The sequence below is a fragment of the Protomyctophum bolini genome, assembly GCF_963924005.1.
Source record: "Protomyctophum bolini genome assembly, chromosome: 3".
NCBI lineage: Eukaryota > Metazoa > Chordata > Actinopteri > Myctophiformes > Myctophidae > Protomyctophum > Protomyctophum bolini.
In genome coordinates this window covers 48194499-48213538 of record NC_137864.1, presented here as the reverse complement: position 1 = coordinate 48213538, position 19040 = coordinate 48194499, and the positions used below count along the sequence as shown (strand labels likewise).

The 19040-nt window shown below is 46.7% G+C and overlaps 1 protein-coding gene across 1 annotated transcript in view; it reads left to right on the top strand.

The window, feature by feature from the left end:
* The first annotated feature begins 1851 nt into the window (after positions 1 to 1851).
* LOC308313331 (adenylate cyclase 9) overlaps positions 1852 to 19040 on the top strand; it is a 48705-nt gene continuing 31516 nt past the window's right edge. The window contains exon 1 of the mRNA XM_080760413.1: positions 1852 to 5783. Within this exon, the coding sequence (XP_080616539.1) occupies positions 3890 to 5783 (1894 nt within the window). The 5' untranslated portion in view covers positions 1852 to 3889. The remainder of the gene's footprint in view (positions 5784 to 19040) is intronic.

Genomic DNA, 19040 nt, shown 5'->3' with positions numbered 1-19040 from the left:
AGACAGGCAGACAGTAAGACAGCTACTCATTGAGAATCGGACAGGCAGGCAGACAGCTACTCATGGACAATTGGACAGGCAGGAAGGCAGACAGCTACTCATAGACAGACAGACAGCTACTCATGGACAATTGGACAGGCAGGAAGGCAGACAGCTACTCATAGACAGACAGACAGCTACTCAGCTACTTGCCATTTTTGTAATGTGGCCCACAGTTACATCTATTTGAGTATCCCTGGTTTATAGTTACAGTACCTTGAAAAATACAATGCAATTGCTAAGGTTTAGGACACTCAGTCCTCAGTCATTTACATGACAGTAGCCTACATGTACAATCAGATAGGATGTGGACTCTTGTGGAAAATAGCCTATACACGAACCACACAGTCATAACATAACAACAGTCCAACCATTTTCTCTGCCCTGTGTCCTCTTCAGTACTCCTATAGTTTCTCCCAAAAACATTCTCAAAGAAGGCCTCTGATAGTGTGTACAAACTACAAAGACGCTAACGCACACCAAAGTCCTTGTAGTGGCCATGGGAGAGAACTGCAGGGAATCTTGAAACAACAGCCAGAGTGCCAATACTTTATTAGGACACAGCAGGTAAGACAAATTAATCTATGTCGACTCGTCCCATATTCTATATCTAGGCATGAACATGCCTAGTCTACATATAGACATAATAAGAACAATGGTTAACAGATTAACCACATGAACCCTATGTGTCCCTGTTCTGGGGGAAATCCTGTAAATATAGCAGGTCTAAAAGCTCACAACTGGTGTCGTACTTGGGCCCCAGGGATATATTATAGAATGAAGGTAGCCTATAGGCTATAGAATGAACACACATGACACATGATTACAAAGTTAATGTTAGTTGACATTTAAATATATCACAGGACAGCACACACATGCACACCTACTCATAAGAATAACCTACACTTGCAGAGTGAACTGGACTCTGTTACTGGAGAGGAATTGTCACCATTTCACATTTACCATTTGAAGGGGATGCCATTCTGACAAACTTACAATAGTTACAAATGGCCACCAGGAGGCACTCCCACTAAATATGTTAATTTTCAGATGTCTGAACTGTTGGACATTTGAAGTTTGCTAATAACTAGTTGGTTTTAATTTACTTATTTATTTATTTATTAATATTTATTAATAACAGTATTTAATACTGTTTTTATTAGGCATTTTGTATATGACATAACTGCAGAATATCATTGACAGATAATGAGTAATGAGTGTTCCAAATACAATACATAATAAAATAGGTATATAAATGTAATTAAACAGTTAAACAGTGACAAATGTTAACAGAAAAACAAAACAAATACAACAGGACAGATACTCTTGCTCTGAAACTTTCCCAACAAGTTGTTGTAAATCAACTGAATTTATACAGACATTTTTCTTTTTAAAGTGTGCTTTGGAAAATTGTCGAAAATAATCTAGTGTGCAGCACTTGACCCTCAGACATAAAACAGAAACAAATATGGATATCAAATACTCAAATAGCCTAATAATTAACCATATGCATCTTGAAATAGAGATGTTCCAACATTTTCACTGTGTACCGACGTAAGCATAGAGTAATAACTAATAAACCCTAGGTCCCTACCTAATGTTTCCAAGACGCCAAGTTCTACATTTTAATTCTAGCCCAAAAGAGTGCGTGCGTGCTCGTCCCCGCCACAAGGCTCTGCGTGTGCGTGCGCGCCCCACCCAGATCCCCCTCCCCTCTATTTTGTGACTGCAGCTCACTTTGGATTGGAAACCCACCCCCACCACCCCCCCACCCACCACCACCACCACCACAACAGCTGGGGGAGAATTTCCGACACAGTCAGGGAAGATGGTGGCAGCGTCGGGAGCACAGTTATTACCCTCGCTTGGGTAGACGGAAAGACCCCCAGAAACTCAACAGTGTTTCCTTTGCTGTTCAAGAAGAAAGCTGTATGATGATCGGACAGAAGGGTGGCTAATCAGTGGCCAAAGGAGGAGGAATCTACAACACACACACACACACACACACACACACACACACACACAGTCACACACAGAGAGAGAGAGAGCGAGAGACGCGCACAATGTTGTGTTTGTTGAGCAACATGCATGCCAGTGAAAACTAGCGCTGTCCAGACCTGAGGAATTCGTGGGGAGATAAGAAGACAGCGCAGTGTGCGCCGCTTGATCATCGAGCACGACGGGGAACTCGATCAAGGGGGTTGTTGCTCAAGGGATTTGGGCTTCATTGGGGAATGCAGCCTGGAGGAAATTCCCAACCTAAACTCAGCGAGAGGAGCAGCCTACAGTGAGTGTGTCCGCTCACAAGTTACAACGCAGGAAATACGGCCTGGGAAAAGTTTGGAGGCTTTTTGGACACGGGGGGGGGGAAGTATATATCTGACATTCTGGATGCGTTTTTCATGCCTTCATGGTTTGGAGCAGTTGTTTTTGGTGTCGGGCGGTTTATTCTGGCAGAACTAAAGTTGAACATATAATAGTCTACGCACTCAAGAGTTCTACGTCGCTGGAGTGATTATTTAAAGAGTTTTTTTAGCCCGATACTTGATTTGATCATCACTATTTATAGACTCGCCTATTCCGGGGCTGTTCTTGGTAGCTTTATGTTTTTGCCAACTGTGCGTAACAAGTTAGTGACACTCCCAACAGAAGCCAATCTAAGATAATATCCATGGTCAGTATTTTCAGCACTTCTCTTTCGATCCAGACGTGGTCAAATTACAACCTCGCCACCCCCGACGTCTTGGAAGAAGGGGAATAAACGGTGGAGATCCGGACAGGGAGTTCAGGAAAAGACGTGGTTGGATCCGTGGGACAGGCCCGCCTGTTGCACCGAGCGGACCGAGCGACCACGCACCGTCCTCTTGTCATTTCGGACGTCGTGGTGGACCGACACGGCTCCATAATATTCATTCAAATTTAGAACATTAATGCTCAACAAAGAAGTGGGTGAAGAGGAAAGACGTATGGGTTGAAACAGCTTTGACTCATGCCTGACAGACGGAGAGAGAGAGGGGAAAGGAACAGGGGGCTGACTGTAAAATGGACCGAGTGTGTTGAGTAGATAAGGGGGGACGCTGTAACTTTTGCAGCCATTTGTTTGGCCGTTGGAAATGCGTCCTGAAAACAACCGTGGGTGGCTCAACAAGTTGTCACAGCCCAGCGAACCACTGGTCTTAAACATTAAGTAGGCTGTTTTTACGCAAGATAAATTAGGTCCCCAAACCCCCCCTCCCACCCCCCTTTTTTTCAACGCCAGACTTTTTTTTCCTGACGTAAGCTGTCACTGTCAGCGGTAGAATAAACAGTGTGCAGCCAGAGGAGAGGATTTCAGGCAACGAAGCGGCGTTCGCATGGGCGTTTATTATTCCATGGTTACAACAAGCCCCTTTTCCGAGAAGAATGTTCCTTTCTGGAGGGAGAAAGCGTAATGACAGTGTATTTGCCGCAGCTGGAGACAAACGAGGGGCTCGAACCGGACAGCTCAAGAGCCTCCGAAGAAGAAGAAGAAGTCCGTGGAATGTGAGTACTGACGTAATACCGGGGTCGGATAATGAACTACTCAAGAAGCTGGAACGGCCAGTTTCATATTGAGTGAGTGTGCAGCAGGGCTACCTTGTGCGTAGTAACGACGTCTCTACTGTGCGCACGATACATGCAGTTTGCTCATTCCAACAGACACCTCTCAGCAGCTCTCCCCCCTGCCTTCTCACGGTGCCAGATGCGCGCACACACCGCGCCCCCCACACAACCCGCCTGATCGCCTGCCAGCCACAGCCACCGCCACCAGGCATCATTAAAGAAGACATTATTAGTGCATGCTCCCTCCACCCCGCTCCACCAGTACAATATGGCCACTCTGCAACAACACCGGCAGCTTGTCATGCATGGGCACGGCACCGAAGTGAGCTGCGACTCCAGCGGGGATGGAGCTGTGACGGTGCGGATTGCCAACAGTGCGCCGCACGTGCACCACCAACAGCAGTATCACCACGAGCCGCTACGGACTACCAACAGTGGTGGAGGCGGCGGCAGCTATGGGGCTGTGAATAAAGTGAACCCTGCAGGCCCACACAAATACAGCATATCGTCCAGTTGCAGCTCTGGTGAGTCTGGGATGAGACCGTCTTTCATGACCACTGTGCGCCCCCAGAGGAAAGTGCCACCGCTCTTTGAACGTTCCTCCGCCCAGTGCTGGGACCCCAAGTTCGACTCTTCCATCTTGGAGGAGGCGTGCCGAGAGCGATGCTTCCCCCAGACCCAGCGGCGGTTCCGCTACGTCCTGTTCTACCTGGCCGTGGCGGCCGTCCTCTGGGGCGTGTACTTCGGCGTCAACAGCGAGCGCTGTGACCCCGTGACCTTCCTTGTCCCCACATCAGCCTTTGTCCTGCTGCTGGTGCTGCTGTTTTGCTTTACTTTAACCCACCTCTACACACGCCTGTACAACCAGGCCTCCTTGCTCCTGATCGTCTTGACATTTGCCATTACCTTAGCTCCACAGATCCAGACCGCAGGCTATTCTGACCTGGAATGGGCCTGGCGTCAGAATTCCACCTATCCAACCCCAGACAAGGCCCCCTGCATTTCCCCCGTGGGCACATTCTCCCTGTGTACAGAAGTACTGTTGTTGCTGTACAGTGTTCTCCATGTCCGTATGTATGCCTCTGTGCTACTGGGGCTCCTGTACTCTGTGTTATTTGAGACCTTGGGGTGGCTGCCACTGCTCCAGAGGACATATGACAGTACCGGATCGGTAGGAGGTGGGTCCGGTTCTGACTGGGACGGAGACACCCTTCACTGGCTGGTGCCCGCTAAAGCCCTGCTCCACCTCTGCGCTCATGTCATTGGCATCCACCTGTTCATCATGTCGGAGGTGCGATCGCGCAGCACCTTCCTCAAAGTGGGCCAGGCCATCATGCACGGCAAGGACCTGGAGGTGGAGAAGGCCCTGAAGGAGCGCATGATCCATTCGGTCATGCCCCGGAGGGTGGCGGACGAGCTGATGAAGCAGGGCGACGACGAGGGCGGCGGAGAGAACTCTGGCAAGCGTTACTCCACCGGGGCCTGCTCGGCGTCGGCCGTGTCGGTGGGCGGAGGAGGAGGAGGTGGCGGAGGATCGTCATCCAACGCAGCCAGCCCCAAGAACCACCACCATCACAAGCGCAAGAAAACATCCATCCCCCGGGGCCAGATCATCTTCAGGCCCTTCAACATGAAACGCATGGAGTCTGTCAGCATCCTGTTCGCCGACATCGTGGGCTTCACCAGGATGTCCGCCAACAAGACGGCGCCGGCCCTGGTGGGCCTCCTCAACGACCTGTTTGGGCGCTTCGACCGCCTCTGCGAGCTCACCTGCTGCGAGAAGATCAGCACCCTGGGCGACTGCTACTACTGCGTGGCCGGCTGCCCGGAGCCCAGGCCGGACCACGCCTACTGCTGCGTGGAGATGGGCCTGGGCATGATCCAGGCCATCGAGCAGTTCTGCCAGGAGACGTGCGAGACGGTGGACATGCGCGTGGGCGTCCACACGGGCACGGTGCTGTGCGGCATCCTGGGGATGAAGCGCTTCAAGTTCGACGTGTGGTCCAACGACGTCAACCTGGCCAACCTGATGGAGCAGCTGGGCGTGGCGGGCAAGGTCCACCTGTCCGAGGCCACGGCGCGCTTCCTGGACGACCGCTACCAGAGGGAGGACGGGAGGGTGTCCGAGAGGGCAGGGCAGAGCGTGATGGAGAAACTGAAGGGTAAGACGGATGTATCATTTCACCTCTGAATTCTTAAGCACGGTCAGTGAAAACGTTCACCACGTGTCGCGTTGAGCTTGTAGATTGGCTATTTTCGGCAAAGATATTTAGTGCAGCGAAAATAGGAGGGTTCCTAGTATAGAGCCTTGTGAGACTCCGGACAGATATTTTAGGCTTTTTATGGATGAATTATGAGCTAAGGTATCGGATGACTTGCATATTGTGTTTTGAGATGAAGTGGTCAGCTGGACTGTCAAGTGTCTTTGGGGTTAATGATTTTTTTTGTTTTCATTTAAAGTATTACGCGCGTCAATCATTCATTTTAAATTAGTTGTCAACAAACTCACACATTTGTTTATAAAGCACTCAACAGGTTAATCGCAGAATGCCTTATAGAGCAAAGGGCACATTCGTATGGAGAGTGTAACAAGAAAATAAAGACATTTCAGTTTAGTAAGGTTTCCATGCAAATTAACCATTTAAGCCCTATCTCAACATAGCAAAAATAGCCAAGCATGTATTGCTATTTTTGAACATATTTTTATTTGAGATTTCTTTATTTTTTGAGACGTGATAGCCCCTCCTCCAGCTTTTAGTGTGTGTGTGCAAAGTGCAAACACAAACTTTGTCCTACACAAACATTAATTGCCATTGACAATGAATGGACAATTTTGAGTGTTTCTGTAAACACAAACATTGCACGTAACACAAACATTGAAGACGAAGGTGAGGACGCAAATTCTGATTGGCTGGAATGAGATGATGTATGATGATATACGGTGATAATCACACAGGTGTGATTCTTTTTTTAACTGCATGAACCCTGGCATCCCTATTCTGGGCCTCACATTCAGCCATAATAGGCAGATCTACAAGCTCACAATGCATCACATTGTGACCGGCTGTGATCAGCTACTTTTGGCAAAGATATGTAGAACTGAGCGAAAACAGGAGGCAGCCTATTATAGAGGCCTTGTGAATACGGCGTATGTATTTGATTTAACCCATTCTGACCTGAGATCAGATTCATACGAGGTTTCCACTGGACACACACTGGTCTGATGAACCCATTCTGACCTGAGATCAGATTCTAAAAATGTCAGTCGCTCTTCGATTTTTCAAAAATAGCAGACCTACAAGCTCGTAGCGCGCCACTCGGTGGCGCGCTATGAGCTTGTAGATCTGCTATTTTTCAATAGCTAAAGCATAACATGATGCTAACACCGAATTTGGTTCCCGGTCAGAATGGGTTAAGTCGTTAACATTTGCCTATAAATAGGTTAAAGTTAATTCGTTTAAAGTTAACTGTCTGTGTGAGTGTACCACTACGATAACACCAGGGCATCTAGTCATGCGAACTCACGGTCATTAAATCATTGCTTGCCGAGACATCATCTAAGTATGTCATATGACCAGTTGATCCTGTTGACAGCCATGTCACGACGGAAGGAATACCCACATGAGGTTGCCAGATCAAAAGATTATGGCAATAAGAGAATAGTTGGTTTGTGTAGATTGGACTATTGGAGGTCATACTGTGGTCAGTAACAGTGTACTACAGTACAACCTGTGAACTTGATATGATGTACAGTAGCAGAGCTGCAAATAATGCATTTAAATTTGCTTCCAAAATTCTCTATTTTTCATTCAGCACCTCTATCCAAGTGCAATGTGCTGTAAATGTATTCTCTCATCAATGTTGCATTGGTTGCAGTCAGAGATGTATTCATTTCATACAAGGCCCTGTAAGGCTACAGGGCCTTGTAAGGAGTGTAAGATATTATATGATAGTAGATACATATCACCTGACTCCATTCATCTATTGTAGAGATATATTTACCTAAGGTTAATGCATACTTTGATGCTAAATGTTTGTCAACCACTTGCTTTGATTAACCATATGAACCCGACTCTACCCGAGTGAACATTTGGCAAAAATAGTCGCACTAGCTTTGTTGGCTTACTGTTTTTGAAGAAATTGAAAGAAAGAAAAACTGTCCATGCTGGACAGCTTTCTGTCTGACGACGTTACCTTTTGGCGTTTGCCTTTTGTTAACCTACAGTATAGTTAATGAATGCAGGTCCAGTATGTATATACTACTGTGTACTTTATATAAACTTATGCTAGTGTGTGTATTACAGGTAATACATTATCTCCTACTATGCGATTGGCACATGTCTTTCTGTTAATAGATAGACCTTTTTTTTATTGATCCCGGGGGAAATTCAGTTGTCATAGCAACACCACAGTAAACAAGACGCATCCGTTTGCTGCGCTTTACTGTCTTTTAAAAGGACTCATCACTCATCAGGGGATGATCGTTGGAGTAGGGAATTCCTCCTGGGCCATCTAATGGTTAGGTCTCCTACCGTCAGTCCTTATGGCGGGCCTCACAGAGACAGCACTTCTATGCATGTCCACTGTTGCCTATTTTTCAGGATTGACAAGCACTTGCAGAGTGACACATTGACACGTTTTTTCTCAAAGCCGACACCTCAACATTTGTCTTCATCTGCCGCTTTTTGTTGCTCCTCACTTGTTGTGCTTTCTCTCTCTCTCTCTCTCTCTCTCTCTCTCTCTCTCTCTCTCTCTCTCTCTCTCTTTATCATCAGTTTTTGTGGTTTGAACTTTGCTTCATTATTTGCATTTCTCCATCCGCCACTTCATATGTCATCAAGCTCACAGTGAGTTGCATCACGGTGCATTTTGAACTGGTATATCGTAACTTAAGCACGCGATACCGTCATACGGCAGAGCATAAACTATAGCATCAGACACTACCTTACCAGTTCCTCAACTCTACTTCTGTCTGTCTCAACTGGCTTCGTTGTCATGTCCTCTCTTCCTCTCATCCTGTATGTTTTCCTCTATGCTCTTTCCCTGTCTGTCTGTCTCCTCTTCTTCTCCTCCCTCTCTCAGATCACCTGTCACTTGCATGTGGCCTGTGTGCCCCTGTTGTGTAACACCGTTTCATAGCGCTGCTGCCGGTCTGAGTCACGCAGCGTTGCTGTGGATCACACAGAGCACAGCAACCGCTCCACCTGAAAGCCGGTCTTCAAGTTTTTCCTTCCCTCTATTTTTCTTTCTTTCTTTCTAACTCCTCTCCGCTCCCTTAGAAAGACGCGCGCACGCATGTACACACAGTCACACACACACACACACACACACACACACACACACACACACCATATCTGTATATATCTGAGCAAATACAAGTACATGTTCATTATTTGTTTCAGCATTACTGTTTTGTTGTTGGACATTCAATATATTACTGTGTGTTGTGTGTACACAGTGAATACTGTGTTTGACAACTGTAATCAAATGGTTACATTTGTAGGTTACACTCCCAGAGGAGCTTGGACACCTACAAACGAACACTGCACTTTTAACCGCCTGTTCTCCTAAGTCCTGATCCTGTGGATGGCTAACACACCCCCCCCCCCCCCCACACACACACACACACACACACACACACACATCTGTGCATCTGTCACATTGCTGCTGGCCACTCCTAGACTTGTCCCTCTCCATCGGTGTGTGCCAGTGTTTATCTTTCATCCAATCTCTCTTTTCCAGTCCAGTTAGTGCCATCTAGCTCTCCGTCAAAGAACATAAACACACTCGTATTTCACTGCAGGTGGTGAGGGCTGCAGTTTGTGTCCTGCCCTTTTCAGTTTTTTTTTGTTTAGCCGGGTCTTTATATCCTGCCTGTATCTGTATCTGCTGTGTTAATGCCTTTTTAAGCCTGATTTATACCCTGTCGTACTCCCGTTGTGGAGTATTGTTACTTGGGGAAACGAGGTCGTGGAGTTCTCAGGCTTTTGTGTGCGCCTGTGTGTGTGTTTGTGTGTGTGTGTGTGATTGTGAGTGTATTTGTGCGTGCGTGTGTGTGCATGTATGGGAGGCAGCCAGCCCAGCGGCGTATATGCATGTGCGTGCACACGTGAGAGAGTGTCTATTTTTAGACGTGTATAAATAGGTACTTTACGAACGAGGGTTTATTCATGACGGTGTGGCACCATTCAGGTTGATAAGTATTTGGTGGCGGTGCAGTTTAAAGCCTTGAACCTTGAACCACTGCTCCATTTGGTACAAGCTGGCACATCGTGCATGTACGTGCGCGTGCGTGTATGTGCATGCGCGGCGCGTGCATAGATTTAGTCTGGAGTAAATCAGATATGCCACTTAAATATGCAGCGGGAAAAGGTGAAAATGTCACAACAATCAGCCCAGCCTCACTATAGGCTGAACCTGAACGCCGCGCCGCCCCCCGCCTCACAATTCATTCTGCGTTCTACCTCCTCCTGTAGTGGAGGAGTCACTGACACTTTAGCAGCGGAACGTCCCTGTTTCTTCTGACGAAGATTTGAAATATCCACCAGGTTGGCTTTTCAGTTGCATGGTTGAATGGTCTCACACACACTTACTGCATGCTATACATAGCATGTAAATTGTGTTTGGAGGCAGCATTCGTAGACGTCGAGTCACACCGGGGCTCCACTGGGCGCGTCAGCGTCGCGTCTCTCCGTCACCGCCGGGGAATGTTCCCTTTTTAATCGATGAAGGGTGGCTCCACTGCCCGCGTTGCGTTGCCTTGCGTGACTGCATTAAAATTGCCCCGGTTCGTCTTTTTGACGCAACGCGCCCGGTGGAGCCCCGGTGTCAGACATAGACCAGATGAGGTCAGATAAGACTGATTGTTGTCTCTTTGCCTCGGTCACGGAGGGTCATAAAGTGTTTTCAGCGTCGGGTGTCATGAACACAACCAAACGTGACAAAAATATATTTAAAGTCTAAAGTATTTTCTGGCTATTTGACTATATGTTGCACTAAGACTTCCGTTGTGCTTTTTATATATATTTTTTAAGTGGTGCAACCACTTCTACATCCAGCTTTGTCCACCTGTGTACCTGTGTACCTGTGTACCTGTGTCTTTGAGCACGAGTACGTTACTCATTTATACCAGTAGGGGGCGCCAGAAACAGAGAGAGGGGTAGTGCTGTGTCTCTAATGAGAGAGAGAGAGAGAGGGGAGTTGCACCACTTGGTTCACACAGGTGTGATTTTTTATCAATGTGCAGGAAGAGGAGACGAATGGAGACGAGGGGAGCAGTAGAGACAGTAGAGACAGTAGAGCAGTAGAGACACCTGAATAATATTGATTCACTGTCGGATCATAATTGAGACGATCCTTGCGGTTGAATGATGAGTGACTGAGTTTCTGTAAAACAAAAGGAAGCAGAGTGAAGTGAATCCCAAGTGTCCTGGGCTGGCCACTTAATCACTGTGCCTTTGGGAACACACATGCGTGTGTGTGTGTGTGTGTGTGTGTGTGTGTGTGTGTGTGTGTGTGTGTGTCAAGTTCAGCCACATGAGAATGGACTACAGCAGAAGATGCTAACAAATGAGCCATTAAGGGCCCTTAAATTAATTAAACAAAGCCTATGAAAGGATGGTTTAGCTGCAGTGTGATGAGTGTTGCCTCGACACCTCGCACCTCTTTAATTCTGTGTTAAATTCTCCCTTTGACAAAGTGTCATATGCGTCTTCGTTGTGCCCCTCCAACCCGACCACATCTGTATTGTATGCATATCTCCCTCTCTGTGGCTCATGTGTTTGTGTGCTATACTTTAGTTTATACGTTGTATAAAGAGGACAAGACACTAAGAGGCTAGTCATGCCCCGAGGCCGGCCGAGACCCAACATGGTATTGTTTAACCCTCGCCACTCCTCCCCCCGTTGGGTTTACACAGTCTGGCTGTCACTGCGGTGGTCAAAGATCAACTGTAATCTTCTTGGCTTGGTGGTCCAGTAAGAGTGTGTGTGTGTGTGTGTGTGTGTGTGTGTGTGTGTGTGCGCGTGTGCACGCACGCACACATTCCTTGTTAGGTATTGGAATGAGTGATAAGACGGGAGATAGCAGGGGATTGAGCAAGTGTAGGCGGAACTTCATGAGCTCAAAGCACAGGAGAGCAGCCTGACAAAGTATAGTAGAGCAAGGAATTTGCTGGAATAAAGGGAAACAAAAGGAGAGAAATGGGGAGAGACGCCGTTTAAGGCTGCAATCAGAACGTATTGTAATGAATATAATATTAATTTATTGTATGTTGGTATGTGTTATAATACAATGTAACTATAAGCACATCTGCAGCGGTCGGACGACGTGGGTCTCCCTGCTGTTCCATTGATACATGTAGACATGCCTGAAGCTCATAAGTGCGGTATCTCTCCTTGCTTTCTCACGCAACACACCTGAATTAAAATCCTGGATATTAAAGGGACACTATTTTAGATTGTAGCAGTGAGCCTGTTGTCTCTGATGTCATGGACACTGGGCTCACTTCCTTCCTGGACTACATGTTGTCTCAGTAAGACAGCTCTCCCCCTATCCACAAGGAGGAGCAGTGCACCAAAGAATTATGGGAATTGTAGTCCAGGAAGGTAGTGAGACCAGTGTCCATGACATCAGAGACAACAGGCTCACTGCTACAATCTAAAATATCTAAAACCACACATTACACACATAAAGACACCCAGGAAAGTGATCTAAAGCTTCTAAACGTCATTAACATATATTTTTTTGCAAAAAGGGTGAAGTGTCCCTTTAAGGCCCAAACGTGAAGGATGGCAGCTTTAGGGAGAGATCGATAGAGCCATGACTCCCGTTGATTGTTTGGAAGATGTTCTCTATCGTGGTTGTCAAATTCCTGGCGGAAAGTTCTATGTCTAGCCCATTCTGACCTGAGATCAGATTCATACGAGGTTTCCACTGGACACACACTGGTCTTGATTAACCCATTCTGACCCGAGATCAGATTCTAAAAATGTCAGTCGTTCTTCGATTTTTCAAAAATAGCAGACCTACAAGCTCATAGCGCGCCACTCGGTGGCGCGCTATGAGCTTGTAGATCTGCTATTTTTCAATAGCTAAAGCATAACATGATGCTAAACACCAAAATGGGGTTCCCGGTCAGAATGGGCTAGACCAGGGGCCTCATTTGTAACAATTTCTTCTTTAGGAATGTATAACTTACATCCCTAAAAGTATACAAATATCGTATGTTTATAATTAAATTATAATGGTTGAAAAAAGCACCCTCATTTCTGCCTTTCATGTGATTGACGTGAAAGATATTAGTCACATGCTCGTACATTATTCCACCTATTTGACAGGTCTGTCAGGTCTGTCACACCTGTGTGTGTGTGTGTGTGTGTGTGTGTGTGTGTGTGTGTGTGTGTGTGTGGTGTGTGTGTGTGTGTGTGTGTGTGTGTGTGTGTGTGTGTGTGTGTGTGTGTGTGGGTGGTGGGGGGTGGGGGTGTGTGTGTGTGTGTGTCTGTATGAGTGTGTCCTCATTAATTACATTACATAACTTTGTGTTTTGAGATATTAAGTCCAACCTTTGTGCTAGTACATCGTGTAGCCTTTTTGTATAATAGTCTGACATAATAGTCTGACAAATTGTGACAATACATATCAGAAGTTAAAGCCAGTCATATGGGGACTATAGTTGGCGGAGGGTGTGTAGAGCCCAGGATCACATTAGATAATTGACACAGGGGTGAAAAATGGGTTACAAAATCGTGGGATAAAAAAAATTATAAGAAAAGAAAAAGAGAAGTTAAAGCCATCTACTGTAGTGTGTACAGTACACACTTACATTACATGCACACTGTGACCAATTTTGAAACAAAAACCCTGGGAGTTTATTTACCCACTGAGCATTTTTGTAGTCTAATAGACGTCTAAATGGCTAAAATAATTGTCTAAAAACGGGGGTAAAAATAGTCTAAGCAGAGACTGCTAAAATTCATTTTTAGACTATTTTCACCCCATTTTTAAAATTGCTCATTGGGTAGGTTAAAAGAATCGCTGATGATATGACATTGCAGTTACGATTAATATAATTTCCATCAAAAATTGTCCAGAATCCTGCGATGCCACTTCCTCCTTCATGCTAATGTTATAAGTTGTTGTGGTTAAAATGAGATATCGTGGATAGAAAATAAATGTTGCTGCAGTGCACGCACACTAATAGCTTTGCTGGAAAAAAAGTGTAATATATTAAATTGCAGTGTTTTGGCAGTGCACACAATTCTTCATCAGGGATGCAAGTCACTGTTGCCGTGGTTGAAATGGGTTAATGTCCACATGTAGTCCAGGGTGGTGAGGAAACATCACAAAATAATCACTAGTGCTGGATAAAAAACACTGCCTTCTAAGCTTCCAAATAACTTTATTACTAGAGACAAATTGCAATGTTTTAGATCAACACAACACTTCCATGGGGCTATAAATATAGCACTAACGGGCAACGGATAAGGGATCTCTTAAAGGCAATGGCACGTGGACTGGTGATTGGTTAAATTTGGTTTAATGTTTGTAACGCCCAAACCACACCTATCCATAATATAACGGGTAACGGAGGTGTTTTAGGATTTCGACAGGTAACAAAAATGCCAACTTTTGTGGGGGAACACCCCTTTCCCACTGCTAAATCCCAAAACAGTGTATTTAGAAGATGAGACGAAATTGGAGCCCTATAAAGGCCTTCGTCAGGTGCAATCATGGGTCAAATACGTAGCAAATCTACAAGCAATGCGCCTGCACGCGACCCCTTGTGAGCATGCACATTTGCTATTTTCATCCATTATCTCATATTTATATACCTATTATCGTGACCAGAATAGGGAGCGGACGTTGGGGTTCATCTTGTTTTGGTGTTATCATCATCTTATGCTTTAGCTATTGAAAAACAGCAGATCTACAAGCTCATAGCGCGCCACCGAGTGGCGTGCTACGAGCTTGTAGGTCTGCTATTTTTGAAAAATCGAAGAACGACTGACATTTTTATAGAATCTGATCTCAGGTCAGAATGGGTTAATCAGACCAGTGTGTGTGTCCAGTGGAAACCTCGTATGAATCTGATCTCAGGTCAGAATGGGTTAAAAGCGTTGGTGCTCCATTAGACGTTAGGAGACATGAGAGAGAAGAAGGCCACACAAAGACAAAAGTTCAGCCTTGTGCCAAACCCCATGAACCATTATCATTCTAAGGGCATTGTGAGGAGAGGTTATCAGTGACATCATCTCTACATTTTTCGTTGTTAGCTGCTGACACAGACTGCTCTGTAAATCCTCTCAGAACACCACTGTGCTGTATTCATGTGGTAGACGGAGGGGGGGGGGGGGGGGGGGGGGAGTTATTCACTTCCTGGGGTCAAAGGCCATAACCATTTTAACTGGGCATGCTCGCCACTTGTGTTACTTATTCACCAACTGAGTCTGAATGCAGGTTACCACATGCAGTCTAATGCTGGACAGCGAGTTCCTGGTTCATTCCTGTTTGGCTGGACTGCTTGCTGCTTGACTCTCTCTCTCTCTCTCTCCCTCTCCCTCTCTCTCTCTCTCTCTCTCTCTCTCTCTCTGTATTTCCTGTCTCTCTCCACTGTTCAAAAAGCAGGGCCAAAGTGTGTTCAATGAACAGTTCTGCTTTGTGCAGATCCATCGTATGCTCTACTCGGTAGAGCATTGGTGATCCAGACGTACGTGTGTGTGTGTGTGTGTGTGTGTGTGTGTGTGTGTGTGTGTGACACAACTTAATAAAGGAGATTGTATTGCAGCAACTTACAGTATTCTGTTTCTGGCTTCAGTGACTCACAAAGCCAAAAGCTCTATATGCAATAATAGATGCGGCTGGTGGGAAATGAAGACACTCACAGGCTCTGGAACACATGACTTGACATCACATTGTGTCAGTCGGGGATTGAGGCGTTATAGAATTAGAAACACATCAGTGAACTTGTGAATTCAAACCATATTCATCTTTTCAAGGACGTATTTTTGGAAAGGGAAAGGGAGGATGGAATGAGCGAGGGATGGATAGAGAGAGTGGGGGGGGGGGGGGAGAGAGAAGCATAATGTCTGGTCATGACATTTTCCCAAGGATTTCCCTGTGTGTGACTTGTGTCCGTGTCATCACGAAAACATGTCATACAGGAATATGAATCGCCCTAACAATGACCCCAAAGCTCGTGAAGCTGCAAGCAACTGTAGTAGACTTTCCCAAAAGTCCACGGACGCATGTACAGTTCCCCGCACAACGCGCACGCACGCACACACACACACACACAATGCGCACGCACACACACACACACACACAACGCGCACGCACACACGCAACGGGACACGGTGGATGAGTTCATGTATACTGTACAGATCCCATGCGTCACCGCCAGCAGCACCAGGCATGTTCAGTATAACACCAAGGTTGACCGTCTCAAGGACTGTCCTCTCTCCTTGTCACTGTTGAATGACAGGCAGATTCCCTGGGGGTGGCTGTGTGTGTGTGTGTGTGACACAGACGGACAGACAGAGCTGAAATGAGTCAATAAAATGTGTCATACAGCTGTTGAGCATTCTTTGCCCTTATGTCTAGCGGGGGTGTGACTGTGTGTGTGTGTGTGTGTGTGGTGTGTGTGTGTGTGTGTGTGCGTGCATGCATGCATGCGTGCACATGCCTGTGTGTGTGCCATGCAGTGCCAGTTGGAATGTGACTCATACTGTATACCACTGTCAACCTGTAGGATTTAAAAGGATCAGTTTTTATTAAATACGGAGATGAAAAAGACAGACAGACGGAAGTGTGAGCGAGGACTCGTCTCACTCCACGATGCAAAGTGAGACACAGGAGAAGGAAGGAGAGGAGGAGGAGGTTGGCGGCAGGGAGGAGGAGGAGGAGAAGGAGGAGGAGGAGGAGGAGGAGGAGGAGGAGGGGGGCATGCAGATCTCAGGGAGCCTCAGTTCTGTCAGCAGCCTGTCCTAATATGGAGGCATCTGCTACCACACTGAGCCATGTTCTCAAGACCCGCCGACGACCAGGGGAAAAACACAGTGAGAGGGGGGGCGGGGGGGGGGGGGGGATCCGTTGGTGGGAGAAAGTGCAACGAGTGAAAAGAAGATGGGTAGAGAGAGGGAGAGAGAGAGAGAGCTTATGAGGGGAGGGGAGGGGGGTTTGGGGTTGGGCAAATGAAAAGGAAAGGCCGAACAGCACGCTGCTGGGATAGCGTAACGTAGAGCAGAGGTTCTCAAACATTGTCAAGAACCCCCAAATTGACATGTACTGGCCCTGCGGACCCCATTTGAAAACATGCAATAGAAGATTTCTACAGCTCTATAGCAGTGATTCTCAACCATTTTAATTTCAAGGACCCCCAGTTTGACCCCCATTTAATGGCATTTCTGTTATCACAATTTATATTTAACTCTGAGAGTGTTCCATTTGTACACTCTGAGTTATAGACCCGTGAGGGTTCATTTGGACCCCCCTGGAAGTCCCTAAAGGACCCCTGGGGGTCCCCAGGCCCCACTTTCGGAACCACTGACGTAGAGCATTGAAAAGAGGCATCACTGCTGGGAAGTGAAAGTTGGGAGGAGGGAGGGAGGGGGGGAGGGAGGGGGGGGAATGCCGGCCTGTTTTGAGCAGCCCAGGTTGTTTACTTACGTTGGACTGTTCAGAACAGATGAAAGAGGAGAGAAGGAGAAAGGGGTCCGTGGAAGAGATGCAAAAGATCTGAAATGAGTCTTGGGGGGGGGGGGGGGGGGGGGAATCTGCCTCTCTCTGCTTTGGTTGAGGGCTGAGGGTGCTTTGGTTGAGGGTGCTTTGGTTGAGGGGCTCAGTCTCAGCATACATTTGATCACTTGCTCCATCATGGTTACTTTTTTACGATCTCGGAGACACACATGGATAACAGGACTTTGCTGCATGTGCCTATTTCTTTCTCTCTCTCTCTCTCTCTCTCTCTCTCTCTCTCTCTCTCTCTCTCTGTCTCTCTCACATTCACACACATTTTCCTGTGTGTGTGTCGAGCCAGAGGGTAGCCGGTGACCCCTGGGTTGCTGGGAATGGTTTTGATCATGTGGTTGGAAGCCGCCCTGAGGTCAAAGGTCACGTGACAGGAAGTGCAGAGTCCGGACTGAGACTTGTCTTTTGGGGATAGTGGAAAATGTCACTCTCCTTCGTCCACAGGCACACTGTGTGTGTGTGTGTGTGTGTGTGTGTGTGTCTGTCCAATGGCTGAGAGAGAGGAAGAGAGGAGTCAGTTTCCTGTGGGTGTGGGTGTTCATAGGTGTGTGTGTGTGTGTGTGTGTGTGTGTGTGTTTGTTCGTGTGAGAATGTGTAACCGAGCCAGGGGCCCGTGTGTGTGAGTACTATGGTGTGTGTAATTAGAGAGGGTGAGAGAGTAGTTTCCTCTGTCTGTGTATGTGTGTGTTTGTGTGTGCAATGCAGCGTGCGCAACAGGTATGCATTCATTCACATATACGTATTGCGTGTGCACATGACATGCAGCATCTGTGTTGGTGAGTGAGTTGGTTTCCTCTGTGTGCGTGTGTGTGTGTGTGTGTGTGTGTGTGTGTGTGTGCATGCATGTCTGTCTGTGTGGATTAGAATTGGGCGTGGTGTGTGCTGTCTTCGGGTGTACATGTGGAATGTGGAGGCTCGGCTAATGTCCGCCAGCCAGACACCTCCTCTTTAGTTCAGTGTCCACCCCCTCCCTCCCACCCATCCATTCAGTCAGTCATTCATTCATTTAGTCAGTCAGTCAGTCAGTCAGTCAGAAATGCATTAATTCAGTCAGTAATGCATTAATTAATGAATACATTAATTTGTCCATTCGTGCTGCAGTGAATTTTCCTGTGCCATATATACTGGCTGGCTCAATATCCAAGTTGCTTTACCGTTATTGTTTCACTGAAGTATTGAAGATGCGTGTATGTGTGCGTGCATGCGTGAGTGAGTGAGTGCGTGCGTGCGTGTGTGTTTGATGAGGTCATTGTACATTTCTCTCCAAAGGACTCGTGGAACAACAACCCAAAGGGGGTCTATTTCCTGGGAATGGTGCATTGTGGGTGGTGGTGGTGCCCCTCTGGGACATGTGCATTTGCATGTCAGTGTCGGTGTGTGTGCACGTGAATGCACATGTCTATGTGCGTGTACACATGCATATAAGATGAATATGATTTTCCTTCCCTGCAGTATTACTGTGTGTCACTTTAGATCACTAACACAGGCCAGATGCCACTGGTTTGTCTACACAGGAAAATACAGAGTTCTATTTGAGAGTGCACAAAATGGAACCCAAAAAGGACCATTTGGTTACATTTTGGACAGTCTCAGAGTTACAAATGGTCGTCTACTGTATGTGGAGAATGGAAATTGAGCAATTTAAAATGAGGAGAGCTTGACATTGTCAGCCT